At 38.1% G+C, this 19,161-nt stretch overlaps 1 protein-coding gene across 4 annotated transcripts in view; it reads right to left on the reverse strand.

Moving 5' to 3' along the window:
- Positions 1-19,161, reverse strand: part of CLCN3 (chloride voltage-gated channel 3) — an 83,077-nt gene that overhangs the window by 21,702 nt on the left and 42,214 nt on the right. For all 4 annotated transcript variants that reach the window (XM_082843184.1, XM_082843182.1, XM_082843181.1 and 1 more), the window contains 5 exons: positions 9,748-9,905; positions 4,088-4,187; positions 2,599-2,786; positions 1,491-1,613; positions 121-327 (listed from right to left, as the gene is read on the reverse strand). In XM_082843184.1, coding sequence (XP_082699310.1) covers positions 121-327; positions 1,491-1,613; positions 2,599-2,786; positions 4,088-4,187; positions 9,748-9,905 — 776 coding nt within the window. The remainder of the gene's footprint in view (positions 1-120; positions 328-1,490; positions 1,614-2,598; positions 2,787-4,087; positions 4,188-9,747; positions 9,906-19,161) is intronic.

Consider the following 19,161-nt stretch of genomic DNA (forward strand, 5'->3'; position numbering starts at 1 on the left):
TTAAAATTGTAATCTGAATACAGAATGTATCCAATGTGATCCTTACACTAGGAGATTCTTCACTGATTAAGTCTATGGAACAGATGTTCGTCTGTCAAATAAACAACAGAAGACGCTTACCTCTCTTTTCTTGGCTTCATTTGTGCTGTACTTGGGAAAGAGGTAGGAAAAGATATTTCCACAGCAACAGGCAACGTGTACCAAGGGCCCTTCTTTCCCTAAACTCAAACCTGATGCCACAGCCAGTACTAATGTGATGGTTTTAATCATTAAAGTCCATTTTCCCAAGTAGCCTCTGATGATGAATCCACTCAAAATAGTTTTAATCTACAAAGGAAAGATCAAGGCAGCTTAATTTCCTTTAAGAAACATGAGACCTTAACTAATAGATTACTCTCTTGTTTTACTCACCCTGCAAATTTTGGTGGACAATGGAAAGATTCACAATTCATTTTCTGAAAGCTTGAACTGTCACGCTCTATGTAATAAACCTATAACGTATTCTAATTCTCTTCCCCAGCAAGGATAGAAGGCAACCCTATCTCATGAACAAAACTAAAATACCAGGCCATGTTAAGGGGCTACAGACTTCAATGCAAGGGGTATAATTACATAACCAGCAAATGGTAAAGTGGGATATTTCTGTTACAGACATATAATAAAGTTAGATACATTTCAGACATTCTGTGTCAGAAATAAAGATATCTTGCCTTTAAAGATACTGTGCCTTCTCAGAGTACTGTAATAATGTGTAATATTTTCCTATATATTAAGAAGGATGAGTGACAACTGCTGAATACTACACAGCATTGCTCCTTATTAAAGATATTCTTAATTAATACAGCTTTAAAATCACTAAAATTGTTTTTAAAAGCAATGCACTAGAAACAGCTAGTAACTTACTTGAGACAGAAAAATAAAAAGGGAAAAGAAAAGAAATAAGTTCACATCATGTTCAATCCTAAGTATATTCTTCTTTAAGTCACTGTTGATAAAAAATAAAACCCAGAAGTTTGTACTATGGACCCACTATGATCAAATATTTATTTTAAAGTACAAAAGGGTTATAAATGTTATCTGCCAAATTCAAGGATTATTAACTTATCTAATTAAAAGATAGTTACAAAAAGAAAATGAACGTAATCAAATCCAGTTCATATGAGCAAAACATCAACTAAGTCGCCAAAGAACTTGAGGCTACAAGATACTTTCCAGGTTCTTGGTGTTTAGCTCAGGGCTGATATTCGTTTAGTCATGGGCGAAATTAGTGGTGAGGAAAAAAAATCAACCTCCACAGCAAACAATGAAATGAGTATGGGGAAGAATTTCTTTCAACGATGTCTACTATCAGCTGACATTTAAAAAATTTTCTTTTTCATATTACAGACAAACCACTTCCCCAGAAAAACCACTACTTTTCCCCCCTACAGGCAAAAAGATAAGTATCACAACTGCAAAATGTTGATGACACTAAACACTGCATGGCTTACCTCTGGAATCCCAGAGCCACAGGCATACGGAGCAAACACCTTCACCAGGGAAACGGCAAGAAAGGCGAAACTCAAGGCCCAGAAGATGTACATTATGTAGTTCATGATGTACGAACCAGGACCCTAAGAAACAAACAGTTCAATAGCATGAACTTAATTTACAGGCGCCACTAATGCAAGTGCTTGCCACCTAAGCAGCTTGGGTAAAACTTGTAGAAGGCTCCTGGTTTACTGCCACAATAATAAAAGCTTTACATGAACGAAATATTTAAGTAGAGTCTAAAAACATATTTGTATACGTACCAAGGAGACCATCTATTTAATATTTTTCCTAGCTTCTTCCTGATCCTCAAAGTCTTGTTGCCAAGAATCTCGGCTGCACTTCAATCTCCGCCAACCCACAAACCATTTTTTGGAAACAGTTGGTGAAGACAAAACTACCTTCACACTCAGATTTCATTTTGCTGCGATTCTCCTGAAGATTAAGTGAGAAACAGCATACTGCCCATCTCACCAGCAGATATATTCTTTTCAGTGCTAAAATTCAGCTATGACAAAATTTAAAAAACATATCCATATCTTACCATGTAACCATGTATATATATATAAAATATAATATTCTAACTTCTGAAATGTTCTTTATAGAACATCAACAATAGTAAAATACTCATTTAAAAACTGTCATGCCACAAAGAAAAATCTCGGCATTTTTGCAAGATATCTCCAGTCAGAAGGCTTATTTTCACTAACATTTTTCATAATTCATACTTCCCAAACCATTGTGATGTACTATGTTAATAGGCACTTTGTGGTTACACAGCTCCTACTGCACTTCTTTTCTACAATAAGAAATACATTTTACGTCATAACCCAGCAGATTTGTATGTGGCTATGCAGTTAATAGAAGAGCCTCTTGAAACAGTACCTACATTTTACTCATGGCAACGTATTCTCATATTTTCCGTTCTATCCTATTACATTTCTTTCTTTATTTTCCTTTAATGCAGCTGCAGTCATCTAACATGTGATTAATTCTATAATTAAATGAATTGGAGACTCATTTCACCGTATCAATTATTAATTCACTTTGAGACAAAGCAAGACTCACCTCCGCTTGCCCTATGATTAATTCCGCCCAGGTTTTCCACTGTGGACATTTATCCCTCTCCTCAAATGTGGTTTCATTAGACCCCCAGCAACACTGTTCGTGGTTGTACCACAGTGCACTAAGGCAGATGCCCTCCTTGAGGTCAGTCATCCAGTCGGCGGCGATGTCTATTAAACCAGCCAATGCCCCTGGAAAAAATGTTGGAGGTGGTGAAAACAGGCAGTCCATTTCTGGGGAGCCCAGAACTATCAGGTTAAAAGGGTCAAGGAAAGCTGGGGACTCCCTACAAATAAAGGGTCATAAAGAGAATACTACACAAATTTAAGATTTCAAATCATATTAGAAATAAGTTTCTATTACTTTTTAAAAAGTGTAAATAGCTATTCTTTAAAATAAAACTGTTATTCTTTGCTTGAAATTAAAACTACTTACATCATTAAAATTCACTGTGATTTTTAAAATGTGTCGGAATCTTCCAAAGACAACCACCTGGCAGGAGGGGCTCATCTCAGGTTGTGAAGTCATAGTTTTTACTGGTGTCTTTTAATCTGAAACCTAATCCGTAGATTTACAAAGGATCTCAAGCTCATTAAAATGGAATATCCGTTAGAATTAGTGAAACTCATGGCATTAATGAATTACTGTGACAGACTATCAGGTTTGTTTCTTTTTTTCTTTTAACAGAAAATCAAATATACCAAGATCATCTTACTGACAGAGTACAGAGAATAGACAAATTTATGGTCAAAATCTAGGTCCTTCTCATATAAAAAGATCAATGGGTCACATAAACAGTGGCCAGCCAATAAGGGGTATCAGACTGCCTCTACTCTCTACACAAATTTTAACTTTCCCTTGTGTTCTTGGGGACAGAATCTTCCACAGTGGAAGCTGAAAGTCAGTAAAACAGCCCTTCGTGTTTGTTTTCACATCTTCAACTGCTATTAAAGTCTCACCCAGAGGGCTTCTGGGCGCAGTGCAGCCCACACGGAGCTTAAGTGTGGGCTCTGACTGTGCCCTGCCGACTCTCTAGCTACATGACCTCGGTCAACTCGCTTAAGCTCTCTGTGCTTAGTCCCCTCGGCTGTTAAGACTCAGACAATAGGCCTGCCATGAGGTTTACACACACGTAAAGCTTTTGGAACAGTGTATGACACACAGGAAGCACTCAATAAATATTAGCTATTTACTGTGATGTTAACATTAAAATATACTTCACTGATCATCTGGTCCAAACCATGTGTTTTACAGATAAGGAAACAGAGCGAGAAAGGTCACCCCAATTGGATAGACACGTACGCTGACAGAGCCAAGGCTAGAACTCTGCGCCTCCTGCCTCCTAGTCTTATATTTAAGAAGATTTTTTGGAAGGAAAGAAACAAATGCTTCTAAAAATCGAAAAGTACCTGAAAAACAACTGCAAGAAGGAGGGGAGAACTGTTTATTATCCTGTTAACCAAAAAAGGGTTACATTAAAAATTTTCTTTACCTGATGCCAATCCTGTTAGTGTTACTACTAGCCATCCTGACCACGCATCATACAAACTTTTTGTCATTTCCCATGCTGATTCTTTCTTTTTGCTGTTGATCTGAAATTAGAAATGTTTATGCTTCATTTTTCAAACTACGAACAGAAGCCAGAGTTCTAGAATCTAACAATTTTCTCAGTTACTATACATGGAACAGTACTTTCTAAACTAAATAATGGGATAAGTGAGTTTGGGGCAGAATCAGGAGGTCAGACACCTGTGACCCAGATGACAAGCATTTACCCAGAAATCTGTATTTTTAACAAGAACCACAGGATGAGAGCAAAGGGGTCCACAAACCACATAAAGTCTGACACAGACTGTTTTAAACTGAATCAATCTTAGCTGGTATACATCTTTTATATTAACAGAAATAAGACATTATAGCTTGAAATGTCTGCCATTCCCTGCTCATTCTCTGCTTCTAGCAGTTAAGTGGAACATAATAGTCTTTAAAAGGTAAGGTCAGTGAATAACAGTACTATGCCCATAAATGCAGTACAAAGCAGTCATGTGAATAAAGGGGCTGCCAAAATGTGTCGGCCTGTAATATGCGAGAAAGGAGCACTCCAATCCCAGGGGAAGGGTCCCATCACTGTGTAAGGCAGAAACGTCCTCTACAAATACAGAGCAGGAGGTAAGATTCGCAGGACGGCAACAGATTTGATTTCTAGATCTCACTCTAAGACACAAGAGGGCAAGTCTCTCCTCTCTTCCTAAGAAACGATCCCTAACTTGCCCAAACCTCTTCTGTCCTACTACCACGGCTGCTTTACAAAGCCACATTCTCGGGCCAGGACTTCAGTGTTCCTTCATCCCACGGGAGGGCTACAGCCGGAATTCAATGATCTGGCCTATTTCAAACATTTGCTCTATTTCAAGCCACAAGGCTCCATTCAAAAGACTCAGTAAGTTCTAAATTGAATGCAGCAATTTTATTCCTTCTATACTATAAGCAACCAATCACAGATATTAACCATTCTTTAGAATTGAAGGTAGGTCATTCCTTTCAAAAACAATAAACCTCATGTTGCTTCTTCCTCTAAGTAAGAATAACTGTAATGTTTAATGAGATATAACATTAAGTAAAAATTTGAAAATCATCTAAATGTTCATCAATATAGTACTGGTTAAATAAACTGCAGTATATCTATGTCATGAAAAACTCTGTAGCCATTAAAAAAGAATGAGATAAATGCAGTCTCATTTGGGGGAGAAAAGCAAGGTATAAGTGTGTATAGGATGCTACCATTTATCTAAGAAAAATAAATAAATATATATGCTTGCATTTTAAAAAATAAAGGGACAAAACATAACATTGAAACTGTGAATCATTACCTGTAAGAGGAGGAAGGCAATAAGTTGGGAAGCGCAGGGACTATAAAAGAAAGTAATTTGTATGTGTAACCCTAGTGGGTTAAACACTAAGGACAAAAAGTATCATAAAAAAAGAAAACACTAAAACTCTTCAGTAAGCATATTGCTGGCGAGAGTGTTGGTAGCGTTATTCTGAAATAACACATCTGCTGTGTGTGTGTTGTGAGGAGAATCAATGCATGTGACGCTTGAGATTCTGGGCTTGGCTGAAAGGAGATACAGGTTTAAGGACTACAAGTCAAATGAAAGCCCTACAGCATTTAATTTAAATTAGAAGGTTCCTCTAAACTTAAGAGGCTAGAAACAATGGCCAGCCTGCAAGCAGTAAGAGCCTCCAGCGCTCAGGATGCCTGTGTACCATTTTCCTTCAAAGGAACCAGAGCTCCTTGGAGAGGTCCAGGTTCGGTGCAGGAAACGTGTAACATGAGCCAGGATTAACTTGTCTTCCCAGAATACATCAAAGTCTACTAAGCACGGGCCAAAGGACTCACACACCAACCTAAATAAGCTGCCACTGGTCAGACATGGAATAACACGGGCATCAATAAGGATAATAATTGTTTTGATTAAAACACATCAAATATGTTTAGACCCATGAAGATACAGAAACAGCAACCAAACAAGCAAACCAAAACTTCACTGGTCAACTCTGAGGATGCTAGGGAGCCATGAGGTGTCAAACCTCCTCCCTTCTCTGAACAACCCGAACTTGAGGGAATCCAGGTAACTGGTGTGGGAAGGTTCTCTTTATAGAAAAAGTCAAGCTAATAAATAAAAACGGAATGAGAATTAGATTGCTACCATCCTGCGAAATACTGACATAAATATTTGAAATGATATAATGTTGAATTTGCTTCAAAATAAGCTGGGGAGGGGCAGCTTCCCTAGTGGCGCAGTGGTTGAGAGTCCGCCTGCTGATGCAGGGGTCACGGGTTCGTGCTCCCCTCCGGGAAGATCCCACATGCCGCAGAGCGGCTGGGCCCATGAGCCGTGGCCACTGAGCCTGCGCGTCCGGAGCCTGTGCTCCGCAACGGGAGTGGCCACAACAGTCAGAGGCCCGTGTACCGCAAAAAAACAAAAATAAGCTGGGGTAGGAAGGCTACAAGGATAATTAAAAGTTTAGGGGAAAAAGGAATTAGATAGCTATACGCACTAATATAGAAACTTTTCTTTTTTTTTAATTTGATGCTTTAAGAACAACAGTAAGAACATCTACGTGTAGAACTTCCCAGTTTTAACAGAGTTTTATGCTTATATAAGCATATATTAAAGCACTGAAAATGATATTTGACTTACTTAGAAAGAGATGATTGATGTGAATAGCTAGGACACTCACTGACTACTTCACTTATTGTTATATTATTGAAATGTTTTCAAGGACCATGGACTACTTTCATAACCAGAGAAAAAAAGGGATGTGTTGTGGTTTTAGTTTCAGTTTTCTCTATAATTTTATAAACACGGTATCTATGGACCCTTTCCTACCCCTCACTTGAGAACACACTTAAACCCTCCCTGAATATGTCAGTGACTCTGTAAAGTAATATAATTCCAAGTATAACTATGTTTACCTAACAATCACACAAGGCATGGAATTTATAGTGTGTGTGATTTAGGCACACTGGATTAAAACAGTGGTTCTCAGGGGCTTCCCTGGTGGTGCAGTAGTTAAGAATCCACCTGCCAATGCAAGGGACATGGGTTCGAGCCCTGGCCAAGGAAGATCCCACGTGCCGCGGAGCAACTAAGCCCGTGCACCACAACTACTGAGCCCGTGATCTAGAGCCTGTGAGCCACAACTACTGAGACCACGGGCCACAATTACTGAAGCCTGAGCACCTAGAGCCCATGCTCCGCAACAAGAGAAGCCACCGCAATGAGAAGCCCGCGCACCTCAACGAAGAGTAGCCCCCGCTCACCACAACTAGAGAAAGCCTGCGCGCAGCAACAAAGACCCAGCACAGCCAAAAATTAAAATTAAAATTAAAAAAAAATTAAAAACAAAAAAACCACAGTGGTTCTCATGGTGTGACCCAGACACCCTGTGTGTCCCTGAGACCTTTTCTCAGGGGTCTTCATGGTCAAAGCTATTTTCATAGTAATATTAAAACACGATGTGCCTTTTTCACCATGTTGATGCTTTCACTGACAACGCAAAAGCGATAATATAACTGCTGGGTCCTCAGCAGAGTCAAGGCGGTGGCATCCAAACACCCTGGCAGTCATCACATTCTTCACTGCCACTTAGAGCTAAAAGGTAAGTTAAGTGCCAGTTTCACTTTGAAATGTCTTTGAGGAAGCAGTAAAAAGTACTGCGCCCAGTCTACTGAGGCTTCTTAACATTGCGTTTGATGACTGAAGTATACACACAGCACTTCCGATGCACACTGAAGCCAGAGGCGAGGCCTTGAGGAAAAGCATCTGTGCGATCTACTTGAGCTGCAAAACAAACCACTTCCATGGAACACCCATAGTACTTGAAAGAAAACCACCAAGCCATGGTTTTTCAGACTTGGAAATTTGACAGGTATTTTTCTCAAAAATGAACCAAGTAAGCCTGTCATTTCAAATAAAATGTGTATTTGTTTCCAATGATAGAATTTGAGCTTTCAAGTAAAAATGAATGTTAGAAAACTTGTAGCCATCACTATAAGAATGACAGATCCCAGTCCTTAAAGACGTTTCTGAGGAGATCAGTGTTGATATTAACAAATGTGCCTTTTTTGATATTGTATAATGATATGGTGTCATGAAAGTGTCAACTATTGAAAGAACTGCATGAATCAATGATTCACTATTTTTCCCTTTCTTTCTTATTTTTTTTTTTTTTACTATTTTTCAAAGGATCATGGCATAATATTACAAAATCATCCATTCAAAGTTCAACAGGAACCAAGAGATTTTAATGTAATAGGAGACAAAAAGTTCATTGATACAGTTTCAGATTACACAGTGCATCTAACCTTTAAGAAACTACCACTTGTCACTGTCACTGTCATGCAGTATCAAAGAATATCCACAATGATCTGAAAAGGTTATTAAAATACTCCTGGCTTTTCCAACTATACATCTGTGTGAGCCTGGATTTTCTTCACGTACTTCAATCAAAACATAGCACAACAGATTGCAGCAGCAGATATGAGAAACCAGCAGTTTTCAGTAAACCAGACAACAATGAATGAATGATTTATAAAGATGTAATACAATGTCACTCTCTCATTAAATATTTGTTATTTTGGAAAATAGTTATTTTTCATAAAAATATGTTTTTTTATGTTAACATGTAATGGGTTTGTTATTGTTATTTTTAAATGAATTAATATTTTTGAAATTTCTCAGTTTTAGTATCTAATATGGTATTACCTCTTATTTTCAGTTACACTCCGTTTATAATGTTCCCAGAAAAGGTAAATATTGACTGATGAATCTCAGAAGCAGTACTTTTCATAAACAATATAATCTAAGTCCAACTTTAGGTTTAATACACATATATACATTATTATGAAAGGTAATACCTAATTTGTACAAGCCATTATTTCATTTACAAGTAACTTTCAGAGCTCAAATTTGCAAACGGCCTTTTAGAATTTGGAATTTTATTTTCAAGAGATGTTTTTTTCTCTTTTAAACTTATTTTTGGATTACACTGTATCAGTAAGGCACAATTGACAACAAAAAAGTTAACATAAGTTGTAGTTCTTAGCAAAAGCCATTCTTCTTTTGATTAGTGATTCATTACAACGTTCAATATGCCCTATACTGGACTCAATTTGAGAAACATCTCAGAATTTAAAACCAGGAAAGGAGATAAAAGAAAACAGCAAAACCCCGGGAAACTATCTCCCCAGTAAGCTGCTGCTTTTTCCAACAACTGAAGTTATGTAATACGTCTCCTCTTCTGCCGTAGCTGCTGTGCTGCTCAAAGTCAGATATCATGCTGACTGCTACATCTTGAACTTGGCTTCACCCTCCCTCAATTCACATGCCGCGTTTTCCCTTTCCTTCCTGCTTTGTCTTACTATACTTCTTTGATTTTAAGCTACTTCAAATCCTTTCCAGAAAGACATGGGATATAAATAAACGTTTAAAAAATTACATAGAGAAAAAAACATATTACTTATAAAATGTAGGACTTTACTTGAATGTACTTTTAATGTATAACATATTTTGGCAGGCCAAGATCACATATTAGTAAATGATCTGATTGTGCACTGTCATTTTAAAGATTACTGAAAACACTCACCCGTCTATGCCTTTCCCTGTCTTTACATCTCTCCCGCACCCAATCGATGGTGTGGAAATCGTCATAGGTACCCACACCGGGGATGGGTTCATCCAGAAGGTCCAGCAGGTGGGTGGAACTGCTGATGCTGCCTCCGTTTGTCATTGTGTAATGAGTTCCTACAAAGCAAAAAGGGGACAATGAGTGTGTTCTGTGAGACACAATGGTGAACTATGCTGCCTCCTCAGCAGTTCATTAGGGATTCATAAAGAAATAGTTATCACTCGAAATAATTACACTAAAACAGAGGCAGGAAAGCATTAGAAAAATTCATCTGAGACTTGGAAATAGGCAAAAAGACTATGGCATGTCCTTTCCAACTCACACACTATCCCCTAAACCAGCTTTGTCATCAAGCTGGTTCCCTCATTAGAGTTAAATAAATACTTGACAAGTGTCCACTATGTAACAGACTTGAAGGTACAAGGAAGGAGACAAAGACAATTCGCAAAAAATAAAAACTGGCTATTAAATCTGAAAAGTTCAATCTAACACAGAAAAAGAAATGCAGATAAAACCTACAATAGCATTTTCCTCTATCAGCTTGGTAAAGACTAAAAAAGCTGGCTAATGCACTGAGTTGGCAAAGTTATGGGGGAAAGAGGTCCTGCCGCAAAAGCATTAGTTTCAGTATAAACTTGTATAACCTCTTTGGGCAGGCAAAGCTACACAATCTCCAACCCAGCGGCCATATATCTAGGAATTCTTCCTGCACTTATCCTTGTACAAGTCCATAAATCATGCACAGTGTGGGGAGAACATCTTACTAGTGCTCCAGAAAGTAGGCAAAAACAAATGCCAGATGCTTATGATCTAAAAGAGGGGTCAGCAAAAGAGCCAGAGAGCATATCTTTTAGGCTTTGGAGGCCGTATAGTCAGAACTACTCAACTTTGCCACGGTAGCACAAAAGAAGGCATAGACAATATATAAATGAATGAATATGGCTGTGTTTCAATAATAGTTTATTTACAGGTGAAGAGCGAGATCTGACCCCTGACCCTATTTTCAAGTGCAGATCAGCATGTTTAATTTGAAAATCATTTAGTAAAATTTATTTTGGTTTAAAAGTTACGCTTACATGTATATTTAAATACAGAGAAAACAGTATGAAGAGATATGAAACAACATGTTAATAATGGTTACCTCTGACAAGTAGATTTGTTAGAAAAAGCAGAGAATGAACTTTGTCTGCATAACCCTTGTAGGTATATAAATATACCTATCAATATCAATGAAAATTACTTTTCTAAATAAACACACACACTATTAATAGGGATGTGAACGGGACTGAGAATAAAGGAATCCTAATGGATCTAACAATTAGGTAAGTGAAAAGAGCAACAAACTGCTACCAAAAGGCCCAGATGCTAGCCTTAGACAGCTAAGTCACTTTGGACAACTCATCTTCAAATATTAAGCATCTAAATGATATATTATATATATCATTTTGTTATACCTTATAACAAAGACGTATAAGCAAAGAAGCATTTGGAATTTTTCTAAAGCCCTAAAAATTTAGAAAAGCTGGTACATAATTTCAAACAGGTGAGCTTAGCATAAGTGATTACAGATTGCATCTTCAAATTATGTAGCAGTAATATAGATTTTATGCCAAAAATAATCATCTAAAAGTGTATCATTTTAATAAAAATGTACTAACTGATATAGAATATAAGAAGTGGCACTATACTAATGTTTAAACAAACACTATAAAAAGAAACCCAAGAAAGCAGTTTATTTTATTCTGCGGCTTTTAAGGAATGGAGCAAAATTTCCAGACCACTCTTGCAGTCTGATGGTTTAAACTGACTTGTTCTCTTTCGTTTACAAAGAAACTATCATAAATGTTAAGTCATTCACCAAAGGATCACGTGGCAAAGCCAGAATCTGAACTTCCCCCTCGCTATAAACAACGCCTAGATTAGAGCAGGAGGGGGTCTTGAAGCAGGGGGGCGGTGGGAGGGAGAGACACACACAGCCACCACGCCAAGACAGGGACTCATTTTGTTAGTGTTCAGACAGAAACCAAACGGACGTCACTGTGGGTTGCAAGCTCTATTTCTTGATCATTCAAAGAGGCAGTATTAGGAACAAGCATTAACACAAAAAGGGTTAGTATTTCAAACAATGTAATAAGTACTTAATATTGTGCTAATAAACTTAATGTCTCTTTACTTCTACCAGATAGAACAGAGTTCTCTCTTACCTCCCCATTTAATACATTTGTGCTTGCCTTGGAAAGGTGTAAAACTTCTAAAAGGAGAGGAGTGTACTGATTTCAGTGTTTTGGCAGAAGCCCTCCGGGAATAAATAATTCACCGTTTTGGCTGAGGGTTTAAAGGTCCAAGTCCTGCAATGGCCCATGCTCGCTTACATAAAACATCTGCTCTAAACCTTCCTCTTCAGCCTTTACATACACACTAGCTCTTTCTTCCTCCCTCTATCCTGACTTCATTTACTAATTTCCACTTTGTGAAAGCTAACTGAAAAGCCACAAATTTTCTTAAGAAAAAGCGACAGGAGAGTAAAAATAATAAGAGCATGTATAATATCTTGATGAATTTCAGAAATCTGACTCCGCTTTCTGTACGATAATACTAAAATTGGTCACTGTGAGGATGGATTTTGGAGGGAAGCACCAAAGCCTCTATACCATTTAGGAAGACTTCTGGGGGGCTCTGCCCAAAACGCAAAATCAGCACTACAAATCCAAGCTGAGGGAAATTCTGCAAGATAAATGGTTTGCATTCTTCAACAAGGTCAAAGTCACGAAAGACAAAGCATGACTGAGGAGCGGCTCTAGATTAAAGGAGACCAAAGAGACAGCCACAGAACATGACCTGTGCGCTGGACGAGCACAGCAGGTCTGGGACAGACATGTTTGCGCTTCTGTATTAAAGGACACAGGGCAACAAGCAGCATATCTGAAAACAGCTCTAATAACAGTACTGTATCAATGTCAATTTTCTGAGTTTGAAAACTGTACTTAGCTATACATAAGCTATATATCCCTCCATAAGGAAATACACACTGAAGTATTTAGAGGTTAAAGCGTATCACGTCTGCATCTTACCCTTATAGAGCTCAGGAAAAAATTACATGGTAATTATATGCACCACATACATATAAATAGCCGTATAGATTATGGATTACACAAGAAACAGTAGATATAACAGCAAGAGAAAGAACAAGACACAGGATGAACAAATGTGGTAAAATGTTAACATTTCAGGAACCTGGGTGAAGGGTATATGGGATTCTCTGCACTATTTTTCAACATCTCTAAGTCTGAAATTAAAAGAAAAAAATTTTTTAAGTCTACTGTGATATATTTTGCAAACTTGAAACTTTTCCCCTATTTGCCCTTATCTGGGTAGAGTTGAAGAGACATGAACTACTGATCTTTATTATTATCTTCTATGAAAAATCAAAAGCAAAATTTGTACAGCACCTAACAAGCATGCACACAATATGTCACCAGCCCCAGGATGAGAATTCCCAACCGTCTGCACCATGCGGGTACTAAGCAAACACAGAGTGTATCCCTCCAACAGGCTTCTGAGCTAGGGAGGGGCGGGGAGAGACCACTATGCCTAATGTCGGAGGCAGCACCACACACACATCCACAGAAGCCCTGTGTCTTGCCTCAGTGACTTTCAAATCATTAGTCTGGAGAAACTACCCTGACATCTAACTTACATAACTACACAGTAATTCAAAAGTCCTGAAAGTCAGATATAAAGTATTCAACTTTTTAAACCAGAGGACCCTGTGCATCAATGATCTATGTTTTGGGACTTTTATGTGTGTCCCTTGGAATTTCTGGGGCGGCCACTGCACATTTTAGGATAGGAATTAGCCAGAGCAGTTTGTGTCCCCAGCAGACTATTTGAAGTCAGTCTGTCCTCTCATGCCTATTTGCTTCTACCTGACACAGCAATGCTGTTTGAAAAAAGCAGAGTATGGGAGAAATGCTGATTGGTCTTGGTTTTGGAGGAGCCCAAAGAAACAGAGATTCACTGTTTCGCCTCTAAGTTATTCCGAAAAGAGGTTTGAGTCCTTCTTGTGACTCTTGCTATCAAATCGGCTTAGAAAGTAACCAAGATGGATTTTGCTATGAAAGTAAAATAACACCTTTTTGCTAGTTGATTACAATATTTCTCTGGCTCTGATAAGTATAATTAAAAGGAATCTCCCGGAAGAAAAAGGCAGACATTTCTTTTTTTTTCTTTTTTTGGCTGTGCCACGTGGCATGCGGGTTCTTAGTTCCCCCACCAGGGATAGAACCCATGCCCCCTGCAGTGGAAGCACGGAATCTTAAACACTGGACCACCAGGGAAGTCCAAAAACGCAGACATTTCAATCTGGCTTTAACCTCTCTCCTTTCATCCTGTTTCTTACTGGGTTATTATTAACAAATGAAAGATATATCATATTGAATGCAAAATCAATTAACATATTTTTTATGTTTAAAGTCTGCTTTGGACTTCTCTGGTGGCGCAGGGGTTAAGAATCCGCTTGCCAATGCAGGGGACACAGGTTTGAGCCCTGGTCCGGGAGGATCCCACATGCCGCGGAGCAACTAAGCCCGTGCGCCACAACTACAGAGCCTGTGCTCTAGAACCCACGAGCCCCAACTACTGAGCCCACATGCCACAACTACTGCAGCCCGCACGCCTAGAGCCCGTGCTCCGCAACAAGAGAAGCCACTGCAATGAGAAGCCCACGCATCACAACGAAGAGTAGCCCCTGCTCGCCGCAACTAGAGAAAGCCCGCGCGCAGCAAAGAAGACCCAACGCAGTCAAAAATAAATAAATAAATAAATTTATTTTTTTTAAAGTCTGCTTTACTATTGCTAAATAAAATTCAAGAATCAGCTGACTATTAAAAAAAAAAGATTCACACTTTTACGTTAGTATGTGTGTGACATCGTTACATGCATTTTCTTTTATAGTTTGTTCCGCCAAACGTGGAAATCTGAATAGTACATAGAAGGAGAAAAGGAAAGACTTTCTGTCCTATTCTAAACTGGGTAGGGAACATTCATTTCTAACAGGATCACAGAAATGCCTATATATCCCACAGTACGAGTAATTTTAAAGGTATTATGTTTCCTAACAATAACAATGGTTTTTAAATGTTCCTAATTATCATTTCTTTGTGTATAGTTCACTGCAACCTAGATTCGTTTAAAGTTTAACTTACATATGATAAAATGAGATGAACACAAATAAATTATATGTGTGTTAATAAAATTCTTAGAAGCAACTGTGTAAGTTATCCAGCTTCCCCTCTCCACTTCACCTTATGCATGAATGTAGCACATACCTTGCAGGTAATGCCACAAGCACAAATTAAAGTTCTCTCATATGTGGGACTTCCCTGGTGGTCCAGCAGTTAAGACTCCGTGCTCCCGGACTTCCCTGGTGGTGCAGTGGTTGAGAATCCGCCTGCCAATGCAGGGGACACGGGTTCGACCCCTGCTCCTGGAGGATCCCACATGCCGCAGAGCAGCTAAGCCCGTGCGCCACAACTACTGAGCCTGTGCTCTAGAGCCCGCGAGCCACAACTACTGAGCCCACGTGCCACAAGTACTGAAGCCCAGGTGCCTAGAGCCCGTGCTCCGCAACAAGAGAAGCCACTGCAATGAGAAACCTGTGCACCACAACAAAGAGTAGCCCCCACTCGAGGCAACTAGAGAAAGCCCACGCGCAGCAGCGAAAACCCAATGCTGCCAAAAATAAATAAAATAAAATAAAATAATTTATTAAAAAAAATTTAAAAACTCCACGCTCCCAATGCAGGGGGCCTGGGTTCGATCCCTGCTCAGGGAACTAAGATCCCACATGCCACAACTACTGAGCCTGCACGCCGCAAGGAAGAGCCCACGTGCTGCAATGAAGCTCCAGTGCGGCCACAATAAATAAATAAATAATAAATTTTAAAGTTCTCTCATATGTTAAGCGCATCTCTCTTTCTTTCCTAAAATATTATTTTAAGGGTTGGCTAATTAGGAAATTATAACATGACTTTCCTAAAGCTGTTCTCTGTCCAGAAGACAAAGAGGTCGACAGGATGAAATAAAGGGGTGAGGCCGCACTTCCCCGACAAGGCCTCTCTTTGCCTCAGTAAAAACTCTTGTTATAGGTGCATGAACACATTTCTCAAAGCATGTGCAGCTCTCACTGATCTATCTGTGGAGACAGTAGCAGAGACGTACCAGGACACCTTTTGGAAATACTACTCATCAGGTTCCTTATCCGACACGATCTCCTCGTCCTCTCCACACGTGTTCCCCACCAATTCAGGAAACACCCACCACCACAGGGAAAGAAACACACAGCAGAACACAGAAAACAACATTCAGCACTGTGGCTTCTTTCACTGTGGGAAAAAAAGTTAAGAACAAGAAAAAGATTAAAAATTTAAAAATTAATTGGAAAAGAGGATGACTAGATACACGTATGTTCATTGTATATACTGTTTTTAATGCAAACTAACCTAAATGATACAGTACATCACAACAGTTATAGTAGTCTGAAGTCCTTTGAAAATGATATGCATATGCGTTTAATGACATGAGATGGTTTTTAGAAAGTATGTTGAGTAATGAAAATATGCTAAAAGCTTATAAATAAATGTGGCTAACTAGATCTTATCTTTTTTTCTTGTATAGAATGTTAAAAGCTGAAACCAGTTGCCAGTTTAACTATTTTAAACTCTCTTGTTTACTCAATTCCCTCTCCTTGCTTCTCCCACAAACCTTATGTAACTGTGTAGAATTGCTTCTTCATCTGCTCTTTTTTCAACCCAAGGCTTATTGCAGAAACTCTCTTTTTTACTTAAAACATTTTGAAACCCAGAAACCCACTGCTTACAACTCAAAGGTACTGGCTTTTAAGACTTTGCCTTTTACGTGGGTTTCAAAAGCCTGAGTTGGAAACTCAGCCCCTGCTCGCTGCAACTCGAGAGAGCCCACACACAGCAACGAAGACCCAATGCAGCCAATAAATAAATAAATAAGTAAATATATTAAAAAAGGAAATACCATTAAAAAATAAAATAAAATGTATGCCCAATGACCAACCTTTCCATAAAATGGACTTCATATAATTTAAATATCACCAACAATATTTCATAGTTCAAATATCACTAACACTAAAATATCAATACCTCAGCAAGTAGGAAAATTTATCCAATCAATGAGCTGTAACTGGTTTGCAGCTTTCTTGCAAAAATAACTTTATTGATAAGAGGACTTTTTGCCTTGTTTATTTTTTCCCCAGACACAAAAGCATACCTATGTAAACACAACTTTATTATTTATTAACATCTATAATCTAAACAAAGAGTTTTTAAATTATGTCGGAAAATTTTAATTTATGTTATTTATTTTGTTTTGGTTTTGGGTTTTGTATTGAAGTATAGTTGATTTACAATGTTACGTTAGTTTCAGGTGTACAGCAAAGTGATTCAGTTATACATATATATCTATTCTTTTTCAGATTCTTTTCCCTTATAGGTTATTACAAAATATTGAGTAGACTTCTCTGTGCTATACAGTAGGTCCTTGTTGGTTATCTATTTTATATATAGTACTGTATATACGTTAATCCCAAACTCCTCATTTATTCCCCCTGCTTTCCCCCCTCTGGTAACCATAAGTTTGTTTTCTGTGTCTGTGGGTATATTTCTGTTTTGTATATAAGTTCATTTGTATCACATTTTTTTTTTAGATTCCACATATAAGCAATATCATGTATTTGTCTTTCTTTGTCCAGTATGCTTCACTTAATATGATAATCTCTAGGTCCATCCATGTTGCTGAAAATGGCATTGTTTCATTTTTTATGGCTGAGTAATATTCCATTGTGTATATATACCACATCTTCATTATCCATTCATCCGTCAATGGACATTTAGGTTGCTTCCATGTCTTGGCTATTGTAAATAGTGCTGCTATGAACAGTGGGGTGCATGTATCTTTTCAAATTATGGTTTTCTCCAGATATATGTCCAGGAATGGGATTGCAGGATCATATGGTAGCTCTATTTTTAGTTTTTTAAGGACCCTCCATACTGTTCTCCATAGTGGCTGCACCAATTTACATTCCCACCAACAGTGTAGGAGGGTTCCTTTTTCTCCACACCCTCTCCGGAATTTATTATTTGTAGATGTTTTAATGATGGCCATTCTGAGCATTGTGAGGTGATACGTCACTGGAGATTTGATTTGCATTTCTTTAATAATTAGCGATATAGAGCATCTTTTCATGTGCTTTTTGTCTATCTGTATGTCTTCCTTGGAGAAATGTCTGCCTATTTTCTGAATAGATTGTGGGTTTTTTTGATATTGAACTGTATGAGCTGTTTGTATATTTTGGAGATTAATCCCTTGTCAGCCACATTGTTTGCAAATATTTTCTCCCATTCTGTAGGTTTCCTTTTCATTTTGTTTATGGTTTCCTTGGCTGTGCTAAAGCTTTTAAGTTTAATTAGGTCCCATTTGTTTATTTTTATTTCCATTGCTCTAGGAGACGGATCCAAAAAGATACTGTTATGATGTATGTCAGAGTGTTCTGCCTATGTTTTCCTCTAGAAGTTTTAGAGTATTTGGTCTTAGATTTAGGTCTTTGATCCATTTTGAGTTTACTTTTGTGTATGGTGTTACAGAATGTTCTAATTTCATTTTTTTACATGTAGCTGTCCAGTTTTCCCAGCACAACTTACTGAAGAGACCGTCTTTTCTCCACTGTATATTCTTGCATCCTTTGTTGTTGATTAATTGACCATAAGTGCATGGGTTTATTTCTGGGCTTTCCATCCTGTTCCACTGATCTATATGTCTGTTTTTCTACCAGGACCATACTGTTTTGATTACTGTAGCTTTGTAGTATGGTTTGAACTCAGGGAGCCTGATTCCTCCAGCTCCATCTTTCTTTCTAAAGATTGCTTTGGCTATTCAGGGGTCTTCTGTACTTCCATACAAATTTTAACATTGGTAATTTGATAGGGATTGCACTGAATCTATAGATTGCCTTGGGTAGTATAGTCATTTTGACAATACTGATTCATCCAGTCCAAGAACATGGTGTATTTTTCCATCTGTTTATGTTGTCTTCAGTTTCTTTCACCAGCCTCTTACAGTTTTCAGAGCACAGGTCTTTTGCCTCCCTAGATAAGTTTACTCCGAGGTATTTTATTCTTTTTGATGCGATGGTAAATGGGACTGTTTCCTTAATTTCTCTTTCTGATCTTTTGTTGTTAGTGTACAGAAATGCAACCGATTTCTGCGTATTAATTTTACATCCTGCAACTTTACCGAATTCTTTAATGAGCTCTAGTAGTTTTCTGGTTATATTATTTAAAGTAA

Source organism: Leucopleurus acutus (assembly GCF_964270905.1).
Source record: "Leucopleurus acutus genome assembly, chromosome: 7".
In the NCBI taxonomy this organism is placed as follows: domain Eukaryota; kingdom Metazoa; phylum Chordata; class Mammalia; order Artiodactyla; family Delphinidae; genus Leucopleurus; species Leucopleurus acutus.